General features: G+C 43.7%; 1 protein-coding gene across 1 annotated transcript in view; it reads left to right on the plus strand.

The window, feature by feature from the left end:
- The window catches only part of LOC119161148 (piwi-like protein 1), a 292,627-nt gene that overhangs the window by 2,020 nt on the left and 276,469 nt on the right, over nucleotides 1-14,138 (plus strand). The window contains exon 2 of the mRNA XM_037413500.2: nucleotides 13,703-13,834. Within this exon, the coding sequence (XP_037269397.1) occupies nucleotides 13,703-13,834 (132 nt within the window). The remainder of the gene's footprint in view (nucleotides 1-13,702; nucleotides 13,835-14,138) is intronic.

The raw sequence follows: 14,138 nt of genomic DNA on the forward strand, positions 1-14,138 counted from the left end.
CTCACGCCTGATTTTTCATCTAGTTGCCATGCATCTGTTGCAATAATTGCATTCGTTGGCAGAGTACTTAAATGTTTCTTCAATAAACCATTTATAAATGCTGGTAGTTAATGGCTTAGCTTGAGTTGGGAAGATATCATGGAAAACAATTTGTTTAATTTTGTTGCACAGTTAAAGGAAGCAGATCACGAACTTGTATATTTAGAGGCTCAAGTAACAATTGAAAAGTACTATTTGTGGTTTGTGAAAGCTGTGTCAATGCATGGAGAAAAATTAATCGGTATTCGAAATGAAAATAATTTGATCAGGGTTAAAGGTTGCTTCATATAATCTTGAAAAAGTTGGCACTGTAAGAATGTTGAAGGGATATAAAAGAAGTGGCATTCGTGCTTCAAGGTATAACACTGCATTTGCAGTATACTTTGGAAGTTCTAAGCAGAGCTGTAAAGCCGCTTTCCAATAGAACGAGTGGCCGAAGCTTGTAGGCTGGCGCACAAAAAAAAAAAAAAAAAAAGAATGCAGCCAAACTCTAACACAGGTCGGACATACTATATATCATCAAAAGTGCCACCCTTTTCATCCCAGATCTACAGCTGCTCAACTTCTGCAATATACACATTGCGAGTACTCCTTTTGTCGCGATGTATTCAATGTGAGGTTGCCAGTTGAGATGTTCGTTATACATAACTCTAAGGTATTTCAATGGTTGTACTTCTTGGGAGCTTATAATGAATAGATAAGTGCACAGGATCTTGAACAGGAAAAACAAGAATAGCACATATAATGGTATTCATAGTCAACATCAAACCATCCAGCCAAAGTTCGAGTTAATTTAGGTATGTTTGCAAGATGTTGTAAAGACACTGTATGGTACGGGGGGGTTATTTGCCATTGAAAAAAAAAAAAAAGCAATGTCGTCAGCATAAACGTAGATTTTTACATCTGACTGAACGGGGATGGTACGAAGCAATATGTTGAATCATCATCAGCCTGACTAGGTCCACTACAGGACAAAGGCCTCTCCCATGTTCCGCCAGTTAACCCGGTCCTGTGCTTGCTGCTGCGACTTTATACTCGCAAACTTCTTAATCTCATCTGCCCACCTAACCTTCTGTCTCCCTCTGACTCGCTTGCCTTCTCTGGGAATCCAGTTAGTTACCATTAATGACCAGCGGTTATCCTTTATGCGCACTACATGCCCGGCCCATGTCCATTTCATCTTCTTTATTTCAACTATGATATCCTTAACCCCCGTTTGTCCCCTAATCCACTCTGCTCTCTTCTTGTCTCTTAAGGTTACACCTACCATTTTTCTTTCCATTGCTCGCTGCGTCATCTTCAATTTAAGCTGAACCCTCTTTGTAAGTCTCCAGGTTTCTGCTTCGTAGCTAAGTACCGGCAAGATACAGCTGTTATATACCTTCCTCTTGAGGGATAGTGGCAATCTACCTGTCATAATTTGAGAGTGCTTGCCAAATGTGCTCCACCCCATTCTTACTCTTCTATTTACTTCAATCTCGTGGTTCGGCTCCGCGGTTAAACAAGCACCACGTTTGGTTCTTTCATCGTTTTTTTTTTTTTTCAATCGAACGCCACGGCATGTAATTGTGCTGACCTGGCTCACGAGGGGACGCGATTTTCACGGTATTTGCCTTTCTGTTCACCTGTGTGCATGCCTGTAGTGGGCTAGGTCGCAGTTATTATGAAAAAAAAAAAAAACAAGTTCTGGGATTAAATGTGATCCGTATTCTTTTGTTGAGCTTGGTAAACAAGAGAAAAAGCGCGGGTCGGGACATTGCTCTCAGCAGAATTCTGTCTCGCGGGGTGCAGCAGTGTATCGCTGCATGATGGTGAAGCGGATAAAAAAAAACCGTGATAGGGGCACCTCTTTTTTATGTGCGTGGAATTTTACGTAGTGTTGTGCTACAAGCGATGCCTTTCTGAGCAAGAAACAGCGCCCCAGACGGGACGAAAGGATAGACGAGGCACACAGGCACATCGCCGAGTCAATTTTGTACCGAAAGAGACGGAAATTGTCGTCGTTTTTAAGAAAAACAGAAATGGCCCTTGTGGTAACGGAACACTTCGGCGTTGTCCCCACCGAAGCTATTAGTACGCACGTGTGTATAGTCGGCACAGCCTGTAACACCAGGGAACTCAGCCACCTCATAAAAGTCCCGCATAACTATAGAAAGTGCTGCCGGCTGCGGAAAGCGCACCAGCATTGCGTAGGAGCTTTGCGACAAGAGCTTTGCGATGAGTAGCGCGACTTTTCCTACTGCTCGGCAAACTGTCGACTACGGAATGCGGATGAGATTCCTGGTGACTGTTTGGAATGTGCCAGCGCATTAAAACCAGAGAGTCATCAGTAGCTGTAACACTGGAGGCACAGGCTGTCCTCGGTTGTCCCCACTTTCACGGAGCGGCAACATACCCAGCAGCTGCCGCACGGCGTTATTCGTGAATCTGTATCGAGCGTGGAATTGTTCCTCGTCGTACAACTCCATCGGATTTCCTCGGTCACGTAAAGCGGGTCCAAGAATCTTCGGCAGGCAGTGCGCCCCAGAAAATGTACGCTTATGGCGAGGCAAGCAAACTCAAAAGTCGCCACCCTCCGCGCGACGTCCATTCAAGAGGCGGCCATGTTGGAATAACGCATGAAGTCGCTTTCAAGCTAGCCTTGCAGCTGACTTGAAACTTGTCCCGACTTCGACCGAGCCAAGTCACCTTCAAGTCGTCCGCAAATTCGAGAACAATTTATGGTGACCAATTTATCGTACAACTCCATCGGATTTCCTCGGTCACGTAAAGCGGGTCCAAGAATCTTCGGCAGGCAGTGCGCCCCAGAAAATGTACGCTTATGGCGAGGCAAGCAAACTCAAAAGTCGCCACCCTCCGCGCGACGTCCATTCAAGAGGCGGCCATGTTGGAATAACGCATGAAGTCGCTTTCAAGCTAGCCTTGCAGCTGACTTGAACCTTCAAGTCGTCCGCAAATTCGAGAACAATTTATGGTGACCGGTAAGCCTGTCTTGAGTCAAGAACGAGTCAAGTACGAGTCAAGTAACATCTCTGCATTTGGGGGATAGTCTTTTACAAGTTGTAGTGAACTATTACCTATCTCGAAGGGCTGCATCTTTCGAGGTTGTTGTACATTACTTTCGTTCTCTGCAAATTAATTTTAAGACCCACCTTTCTGCTCTCCTTGTCTAACTCCATAATCATGAGTTGAAATTCGGCCCCTGAGTTACTCAGCAATGCAATGTCATCGGCGAATGTGCAGGTTACTAAGGTACTCTCCATCAACTCTTATTCCTAAATGTTCCCATTATAGGCTTCTGGAAACCTCCTGTAAGCACGCGGTAAATAGCATTGGGGAGATTGTGTCCCCCTGCTTTACACCCTTCTTGATTGGTATTCTGTTGCTTTCTTTATGAAGCACTATGGTAGCAGTTGATTCTGTGTAGATTTCTTCCAGGTTGTTTATATAAACTTAATCGACGTCCTGGTTCCGCAGTGTCTGCATGAGGGCTGATATTTCTACTGAATCAAACACTTTCTCGTAATCTATGAAGGCTATGTATAGTGGTAGGTTATATTCTGAGCATTCCTCTATTACCTGATTGATAGTATGAATGTGGTTGATTGTTGAGTAGCCTGTTTGAAATCCTGCTTGTTCCTTTGGTTGATTGAATTGTAATGTTTTCTTTACTCTGTTAGCAATTACCTTTGTAAATAGCTTGCATACTACAGAGAGCAAGCTGATCGGCCTGTAATTATTCAAGTCTTTGTCATGTCCTTTCTTATGTATTAAGATGATGTTAGCGTTCTTCTAAGACTGGTACTCTTCCCGTCAGGAGACACCTTGTAAACAGGGTGGCTAGTTTTTCTAACGCAATCTGTCCTCCATCTTTCAGCAGATCTGATGTTACCTGATCCTCACCAGCAGCTTTGTCTCTTTGCATGCTCTCCAAAGCTTTTCTGATTTCTTCTATCATTACTGATGGGGTGTCATCGGAGTTACTGCTAGTTCTTATAGTATTAAGATCGTGGTTGTCCCGGCTACTGTACAGATCTCTGTAAAACTCCTCCGCTATTTTAACTATCCTATCCATATTGGTAGTTATTTTGCCTTCTTTGTCCCTTAGTGCATACATCCGATTTTTGCCTATCCCAAGTTTCCTCTTCACTGCTTTGACACATCCTCCGTTTTTCAGAGCGTGTTCAATTCTCTCCATGTTATACCTTCTTACATCGCATACCTTACGCCTATTAATCAATTTAGAAAGCTCTACCAGTTCTATTTTGTCTGTTGTACTTGAGACTATCATGATTTGACGCTTCTTAATGAGTTTTCTTCGTTTCCTGGGAAAGCTTGCCAGTGTTCTAACTACCCTGCCACCAACTTCCACTGCACTCTCCGTAATGATACTCGTCAGATTATCATTCATTGTATCTACGCTAAGATTGGTTTCCTCACTAAGAGCCGAGTACCTGTTTTGAAGCAAGACTGAATTCCTGTACTTTCCCTCTCAGTGCTTGCTCATTGATTGGCTTCTTGCGTATCAGTTTCTGTCGTTCCTTCTTCAAGTCTAGGCGAATTCGAGACCGTACCATTCTATGGTCACTGCATCGTACCTTGCCAACCACTTTCGCATCCTGCACGATGCCTGGGTGTGAACTCATTATAAGGTCTATTTCGTTCTTATTTTCGCCATTAGGGCTCCTCCATGTCCACTTTCGGTTTCCTCGTTTTCGGTAGAATGTATTCAAAATCCGTAAATTATTGCGTTCTGCGAATTCTACTAGTAGCTCTCCTCTGACGTTCTAGTACCGATGCATAATCTCCTACTGCCTGGTCTCCAGCCTGCTTCTTTCCTACCTTTGCATTAAAGTCTCCCATCAGTATAGTATACTGTGTTTTTACCTTTCTTACTCATTGCCGATTCCACGTCTTCATAGAAGCTTTCAACTGAAGCGTCATCATGGCTGGATGTAGGCGCATAAGCGTGTATCACCTTCATCTTGTATCTTTTATTCAGTTTAATTACAATACCTTCCACCCTTTCATTAATGCTATAGTGTTCCTCTATGTTGCCAGCTATGTTTCTGTCTCTTCTGTCTGCCAAGCTCCAATAGCAAAGATGTGCCCAATCTGTAGCACCGTATAGGCCTCATCTGTCCTCCTAACCTCACTGAGCCCTATTATATCCCATTTAACACCCTCCAGCTCCTTGAATAGTACAGCTAGACTTGCCTCACTAGATAAGGTTCTAGCGTTCAACGTTTCCAAGTTCAGGTTCCAATGGCGGCCTGTCCGGATCCAGATATTCTTAGCACCCTCTGCTGCGTTGCAGATCTGACCGCCGCCGTGGTCAGTTGCTTCGCAGCTGCTGGGGACTGAGGGCCGTGAGTTATTTGACGTTTGCATTTGGGAGGTAGTGGCCAGATAATGCACCAGGGTGGCCAATCCTTCTCTGGTGAGGGAGTGCGTTCCCGGCGGTGGTTATTGGTGAAGCTGCACCCCAGGCCTCGTAAATGCAGTTCCATCACCACGCGGATTTTTTTTTATCCTGTTGGGAGCTACGCGGCACCGTGATTTGAGCCACGGACCTTTTGCATGCGAGGCGGATGCTCTAACCACTACGCCATCGCCGCCCTTCCAACATAAACATCCAACATGAACCTACATTGTTATGGACCTCTTTAAGTGACATAATGACTAAGTGTACAATAAAACAAGGAAGCGAGATGGCTGAAAGAATAATAACCAACTTAATACGAATAAGCAATGCATGGATTATGATGCATAATGGCTAAGTTTCATTGAGGGGTATGTCTTGCTTACAGAAAATTACCAGCTATCTCTCGAGTTGTCCAAGTGAAGAATATAAGCACAAATAAAGCAAGGGTCACAAACAATTTTTTGGCGAAGAAAGAGTAGAACTGTTGTGCCAATTATTTTTTTAATCAAGCAACCTTATAAAACCCTTCTCTCGTACATAGTTTCATGCTTCTGTTTTTGAGCTTGCATCAACCTGCCCAACTTCTTCGACTTCTACCGAAATTTAGTGCATTTACAGTACATATACGCTATTTCTTGGCCACTCTGTAATTCTTTTTTTTCCCACTAGCTTTCTACTGACTTCATTTCAGACCACTAGTGAACTATATTAGCATTTTTATTTTATTTTATTTATTTATTTATACTGCCAACCCTCACTTGAGGGTTATTATTGAAGAAAAAATCTTAGTAGCTGTACTCCTCAAATAAAAACAAGAAACTGATGCAGGCAATCAATAAATATTCTGTGCAAGAATTCCACAGTTCCTTCAATGTATTCGTGTAAGATAAACCTACCAGGCAAACCAAAAGCTGAACTTAGGCACATTGGATACTAAACAAAAATTTCAGACTTGCTTAGCTCATCAGAAAATTATCCCAACACAGCACGTCTGAAAGAGGTCTACGAGACGCAAAATATACACCTGTGCCGCAAGTTCCCCGAATGAAATTCCGACTCGTGCGTCCAGCACAGATATGCATGAATAGTTGATATAACAAGTTCGCTTTAGATCTCGAACCCCGAAATGTGAACACAAGAACAGTCTCGGGCAACGTAACTGTGTGTGCCAACCACGCGAATTATTTTTCTGTGATAAACGGCCGCACATTTATGGAGAACATGGTTGAGGAGAGACATGAGCGTCAACTGAGAACATTTTTACATATTTCTACAGATAAAACAAAATGCTCCCAAAGGATAATAGCGGTAGCTTAAAAAATAATTTATTTGCTATTAAGGGCTATTTAAAACACCCGTATAAAGCAAAGTATGATTGTGCACAAGAAGTCTGGGAGCAGTGACAGCGAGCGCGCCTTTGTCCGCAACATTTTTAAAGAGCCACCATTTTAGCGGCGGCAATTCATTCTTCGAGAAAATCTTGAAACAACTTCTGGCAGCGGTCTCCATTGTCATCCTTGACTTGTACGGGTCCTGTTCGAAGGTCCGCTACATCCATGGCACAGTGCAAAGTTTCGCAACTATGTTTTCAAGAGGGGAGTAACTTTTATCTTGCACACTAGTAGGCAGCCCTCTGTTACCCGCACAAGCTCCTAAGGGTCCTACTAGCATGTAAAAGTAATGCCACAGAATCCCATTTGTGTCATGCGAAAATACTGTCTGAACATGCAGTGAAGATGCATTCACTGGATTAGTGACTGGTTGGAAGTGCCCGGATACGGCTGTGACGGCCAAATGAAGGTCAAGCACACCCAGTGTGACGTCATGTGAAAACTATGTGTGACGCTATAAATAATATACATGCCGTGGCTCATATGCCATGCAAAAGTTCATTGCATGCTCACTCTTCGTCGGTTTCTTCTACGATCGCTTGTTACATCTTACAATTCTCCTTCCCTAGAAAGGAGGCATGAGTCTAACGACAACAAAATGTGAACCAGCATTGACTTGAAGGGTACAAATATCAAAATGTGGAGTTTGTTACATGTCCCTTGCAAAGTTTGTAAACTTGCAAAAAGCTTATGAGACGTGTGCATGTAAACTTGCAAAAAGCTTATGAGACGTGTGCAGTAGTCCGATGAACTCTGCAAATCCGGTGGGCCATACTGAATGTTGCATTCTGGAGAGCATATGCAAGCTCTGCATGTGTACACTGATGTCACACTGATTATACATGTCATAAATTAATTGTATTGGAGTGCCGTTTAGCACCGGTAGCTGGGATATTGTGGACTTCAGTTTTTTGGGACCGATAGGCATGTAGTGGTTAGACTTGCATGTGAACAACACTGATGGGACTATGGCTGTATTCTTCCACAACAGAAGGGAAGGATTTTGAGCCTTTTACCTACAATTTCAGTAGTGTTGTCTTGGGTGGTCTATTTGTAGGCAGTCGTGGTACTAGGCATTGAAAGGCCGCTGGGGCTGTTTTCTTCTGCATATATATATCGATTTTGATATCTTGCCTTGAATGAGACATCTTGAATTTGTCTTCACTTTTAATAGCACTGACACAATTTTGAGGGTGAGCTACTGAGGGAGATTTGTGGAATGGATTTACAAAGCGTCCTTAATTTGAAGGCAAGATGGGATAGATATGTAGGGATACACATGCATCATCTGAAAATATATCTAAGTGGATAATGTCACCTAAGACATGTTCAGTCTATTTTAAAGTCGTGTTATGCCACTGCGTGCAGAACTGGCCCCTGTGTGTCACGATTGGTATTGGCCGCCACAATCCTTTCAAGATCTTTCAGGCACTCGCTCCTAGCAAACCCTTTCAATGGAAAGAGGTGGCAGACTTGCACAGGAGTACAGAGGCTGATGTCCTTGCTTTAGCGGTGTATTTTTATGAGGTCTTGCATATTTACGCTTCGGAGGAGATTATTGTACTATGCAGAAAGCCTTCATGGAAGAGTCAGCGTGGTTTTGTGCACTCACCTAGCCAGCTATGTTTATACAAAAACGATCCTGGTCCCACCTTACTCGGTGCTTTCTGCAACCGCAACATGGCACTGTGAAACAAGCTCCAAATAATTGATCAGGGCTCGTCCGAGGAAACGAGGTTTCTAGCTGTGATATCAGTGTGTCGTCAGCTACCTATTGTAACGAAAAAAATACAAAAAACATCCAAATTTTTAGTGTCAGTGCTCCTTTAAGGTGGTACGTAGGATCCCCCCCCCCCCCCCCCCCCAAAAGAAACCGAATTTTCAATTTCGACACCAAAAAATCCATTTTACTCTGAAGAACTAACCTTTGGAAGCCCGATGTCGAGAGCACATACTGCTTATGCACCCTCTGGCATATGCAGTATGTGCACATAAAACTTGGTTTTTCTCAAATGGCATTTTTAAAATAAATTTTTCAACTTCGATATACCTTTTCTTAAAAAGTGATGACTCAGTTTCGCTGATACTTTGCATGTGTAAGCTACCACTAGTTGAAAACAATCTGAACTAAAAAGAAAATGCTGGTTTTGTAAGAAGTAAAGCTGTAAAAAAACAAAATTAAATAGCAATACGCACTCTCTGGGGGCTTTGTGCGTGCAGCAATTTTTTTCTTACAGAAACTTCATAAAGGATGTCCTATTTTTTTAGTTCATATATAACCTAAGAGTCTCTACAATAACACGGCTGAATATCATTGCGCTTCTTTCAGTGGTTGCATAGAAAAGGCAGATTAAGTAAGTGAACCCACTTTAAAATTTTGGAGTGGGCTATAGGAAGGATAGGCAATTTAGCCATAAGACAAAGGGGTTTCACATGATACCCAGTGGTATTCTTTGTGAGCCCGTGAAATTTTATGTGCATACTTACAACAGTTTCTAAGATATTATGTAAAAATTGGCAATTAATTTACCCTACCGTACCCCCTTGAGCTGTGAGTGGGCTTTCTCAGAGTAGTTGTTGCATAACCCTTTGTCACAAATTTAAGCGAAGTGTGTGTGCAGGAAAATTACTCCATTTTTTTTTCAACCAGAGTATGTTCCATGAACATAACACGAAAACATAAGTTGGTACGCTTTGTCAAGTTTTAGGGCATGTGCACATGTGTACGCTGTGACCTCTCGGCACAAATGAGACATAGTGGCTTGAAGCGCTGCCTCATGTGACATTGTTGATCGTGACGGCATTCTGCACACAGTGTGCATGTTTACTTCAAGGGTTAAAAAAAAATCCGGTGATTTAGGGGCTCTTTAATGAAGCGTGATATCGAAGGTTGTCAAACGCATACCTGTCAACTCTCGAACTGTCCGGCAGACTCCCGAATTCGGAACTAATCGCTCAAATGCATGTATGCTATCTTGAATCTCATAAAAAGACCCCACCACAGCAGAGGAAATAACTTTATTAAAGAAAAAAAAAAATGGCAAGATGTGGAAGAATTGTCTCCTTCCCCTAGGTGGCAGCCATGAGTCCTTGAGCTCTGGCGGCATCCTCGGCTTGCCGAAAGACGTCGAGTTGCACTTCTGTGTCTGCGCTTAGGAGTGCGGTCTCCCACTGTTCTTCATTGCTGTATTTTTTTTTTTATACTGTCCTGTCACTGAGGGGCAAGCCCACACTATATGATTGAGATCCGCTTTTTTATTACAGAACTTACACAAATCTGAGTATATCTCGGGGTAGATGTAGTGAAAAGTTACCGGGTTCAGGAATGTGTTGGCTTGTAAGAGGTGCCATGCAGTCGCCTGCTGCTTGTTTAGCGAGGTATGTGCCGGGGGGAATCGGACCTTTCCTAGCCTGTAGTGTTTTGTGATCTCTTCATAACTAATTATGTGGTCCCTCCCCATCCCCGGACTTCTCGCTGCGCCTGTTCGGCGGGCCAGTTCTTGAGCCAGGTCGTGCGCGATTTCGTTCCCGGGGGAGGGAGGAGTCAGCAGGTGCCCATATAATATGAACTACCCGCTCGTCGCAAAAGTTAGCCAGAATTCTTAGTGCTTCCGGTGAGATCCTTCCCTTGGCATAATTTTTAACAGCGGTTTTGGAATCGCTGATCACGACTTCGGCTTTTGTGGAGGCTAGTGCTAGTGCTCTAGCCACCTCCTCTGCCACTTCTGCCCTATCTGTACGTACACTGCCACTGACATTGGAATCCCTTTGAACATTCGTAGCTACGATTACCACGCTTCGGCCATTCTCGTATTCTGCTGCATCTACATAGACCACGTCCCGGGCGTTGCTGAACTTTTTATGTAGGCTTTTCGGCCTTTCTGTTCTTCTAGCGTGGTGATGCTCAGGATGCATATTTCTAGGTAATGGAGGCACCACGATATGCCCCCTTGCAGCAGAGGCGTTTTATTTAGTCACATGCATACGTCAGCCTTTCCTGCTGCGACAGTTATGGTGCTGCGGAAAAGCACTCGCCACTATACTTCTAGTTCATTGTAACCATACCGTAGAGTACTGCTGAGTATACAGGCACTATAGTAATGGGCATCTGGGCGAAGGCTACGTGCAAAACGTGCTCACCACTGTACGGTAAGAAGGCAAGGGTAAAGGTATCACATCCCTCAGTCTTTGGCCCGTACATTTAGTTCGCTAGACAGACACCACCTGCCTAGGCATCTGTTGTGCTTGCTACATGGCTGTGGGGGTCGGGTGTTTCCCCAAGTTTAGTTTGAAGGTTGGTAGTAGTGTAGAAATCAAACAAAATATCTTCAAGTGTTTCTGTACTCGTACACAGCTGAGTTTTTGGGTTTTTTTTTTTGCGGAGTGGGGACAAGTATGGATTCTGTAGCATGGGCGCTTGTGATGTAAGCGTTTAGCAAGGAGGCAGCAAGGCCAACTTATATGTGCACATCGCTTCACAAAAGCATCAGAACTACATTGGTGCTACAGAACGGCGGGGGATCATTGAAAGTTAAGGAGGCATTCGGTGGATTTCACTGCTGACGGTTGTCCCGTCTGCAATGTTCTATCTTCGACGACCGCTCGCCAATTGGAGCCCTGTCCGCGAACTTCTCTAACCGTCTGCTAGTCTTTATTTTCTCTCTATCTCTTTTCTTCCCTCCTTATCCCTTCTCCTGTGAACCACTGCTGAGGTGTCTCTCACTTTTGATGCAGACAGTATTTTTTTTTTCTTCAATCCCCACTCCCCCTGTCGCCTGAAGTTTATTACAAAAGAGCTGCAAAGACTGTGCGATTCGCGTAGAGTGCCTATTCACGGGATTTCGTGTAGAACATAACTTGCCGCTAAGCGTTGATCACGCGAAACCGTTGCCCCCCCCCCCCCCCCCCCCTGCAGTTGCTATGGTCTCGAGTTTTATTCTGCTAGGTTGGCAGGTATGCAAACGCGAAGTCCGGGACAGTCGGTGCAGAATGGCCCATTACCATGAGCTGATACATTTTGAAAGGCACATCATGTGGCCTGTGTTCACTTATACTTCAAAAATTGTTTTCTTCCAAAATCAACTTGCTCTGATCTACACACATGTGCCGTGTGCACATGTGCAGTTAGTGCCTCAAAAAAGCTGCTCTTGCTTGCCCGCGATGTTTCTTAACAGTGATCAGTGTTCACATGCAGACAACGTTGCAGTTGTCATGAATGAACTTGCGTCTTAGCACGCAGCAACAACCCACTGTTGACAGTGCTCACACTTTATGGTTAGAAGATAATTAGCCACAGAAGGTGTATAGTTTTTTAAGCATCCAGGATGTCTCCATCCTGTTTATGGAGACATTGCTAGTAGCGAAATGCTGTTGCAATGCTGAAGGAACGTTGCTTTATGTTTAGGCCACACTCCTGCATTAGTCCCGCATTCCACTTTATGGTTGCTTGAAACATGCTTTGACGATGACATGAAAGCGCAAAAAAGGGCAACGAAAAGGCAATACAGCCTCCCACAGTATGGGGGGGGGGGGGGGCTAATTGACAACACTGTGAGCAGTATGCCATATTGCCGCAAGATGGTGACACATCCACCTTGAATGGTTGGATTTCTCCACCCCTGCAGCAAAGTGGACAGAAGTCAACGTGTTCAGTTTGAACGGCTGCGTGCCCTCACTGCCTCCGCTTTGAAAATTGGCTTGCATGCTCCGTGTTTGGTGTGAACGTGCCTTTACAGAAGTGCAAAAGCTGTGCCAATTGTGCAATTTGATGTATTTCCTTATTTTTAACCAAGTTGAGTTACAACCATGACATTTGTTGAAATGGTGCCACGCTGCGCCATAATGCTCAACCAGCCTCGAAATTTTATTTGCAGTAATTCTAGCAAGAAACGTCCAGTTTCAATGTCCAGATGCGCATACCTCCACAGTAAAAGAAGAGAAAGGACAGCAGTTCTATAATTTTCTGGCTTTCAATTGCAAGCAGAACACTTTTTAAGGGGCCCTGAAAAACTTTTTGCGCAAGGACAGAAAACTCTGCCGATATCTGGTCCAGGCTGTCAAGAGCACTGGAGTCAAAGATTATAGTGCGACACGCGGCCTAAAGTTTACTATGAATTCTTAGTCAGCTAGAAAGGGCTTTTTCTTCTTTTCACGAATGATGCCGTATACCCAAATTTCTGTGTCACATTTGACAAGTCCACGGTGACTGGCTGATTAGCTGCATAGTTAGTGTTGCATGTGGCCATGTAGAGTCGCCCACATCTTTGATTGATTGTGCACAATGGCGACTCTGTGTCACCACCAATAATGGAATGATATTCTGGAAAATTATTTTGTGGGCAAGTGGTGTGTGGACATGCACTTGTCCTCGCCTTTTTAGAACTCAATTCAGTTGACAAATGACTTGTGCTTAAAATTGATTTTTGATAAATTCTAAGTTGTATTTGATCTTGATATTTGGTTACAAGGCACAGTGCAGTATTGTTAATAAGGCACAATACTGTGTTGTAGGGGGGTTTCGAGGCCCTTGAAAGTGAAAGGGATACTTCGGGGTCCTGGAGTTTTTTCTTGGGGAAAAACTGACTTCCCTTTTAAATGCTGTACTAATATTGACTGTGCGACCCGCTATCTATGGTGGATGAGCATCATTTTGCAAAATCATGCTGGTTACTAGTGCGAAATATTTTTGCTTTTTTTATAGCCTTTTTGCTCAATCTTCAACATTTCTAAATTTAAATTTTTTATGGTTGTTAACTTTTAAAAACACATCTTTAGCTATTTGCAGATAGTGCATGGTGTGTACCTCTTGTGATAATAATTCATACTCTGATTTTTTTTTTCAACACAGGCCTCCAAAGAGGAAGAGTCATATGTGGGATGTGGCCGTGGCGGCCGTGGAGCAATTCTCATGGCGGCCTTGCAGCGGCAAGCCAGGCGTCCTGGCTCCACTAGTGCTGATCCAAAAGAAGCACCTCACACGGTACACTGTTTATGACCTGTATCACTTGTTCTTATAACTTTATGAGGGCATGGGAAAATGTAGCGAGATTTTAATTTTACTTTTTTCTTTCACTCCAGCTTAGATGTGTAACTGCCGTATTCATGAACCGACCTCAACTTATGGCGGTAAGGCTACTTATGAAAGGACGAAAAAAAGTATAAGAAAAGTACAAGGTGCATTTCAGAAACCTCCGTTATCCTCTCATAACAGTGCCTTATGAAAGGCATCCTTAACTCGTCGTGTATATGCCCCGGTGCGAGGATAGGCAAATATTTCCTACAAA

The sequence above is a fragment of the Rhipicephalus microplus genome, chromosome X (assembly GCF_043290135.1).
Source record: "Rhipicephalus microplus isolate Deutch F79 chromosome X, USDA_Rmic, whole genome shotgun sequence".
NCBI classification, from domain to species: domain Eukaryota; kingdom Metazoa; phylum Arthropoda; class Arachnida; order Ixodida; family Ixodidae; genus Rhipicephalus; species Rhipicephalus microplus.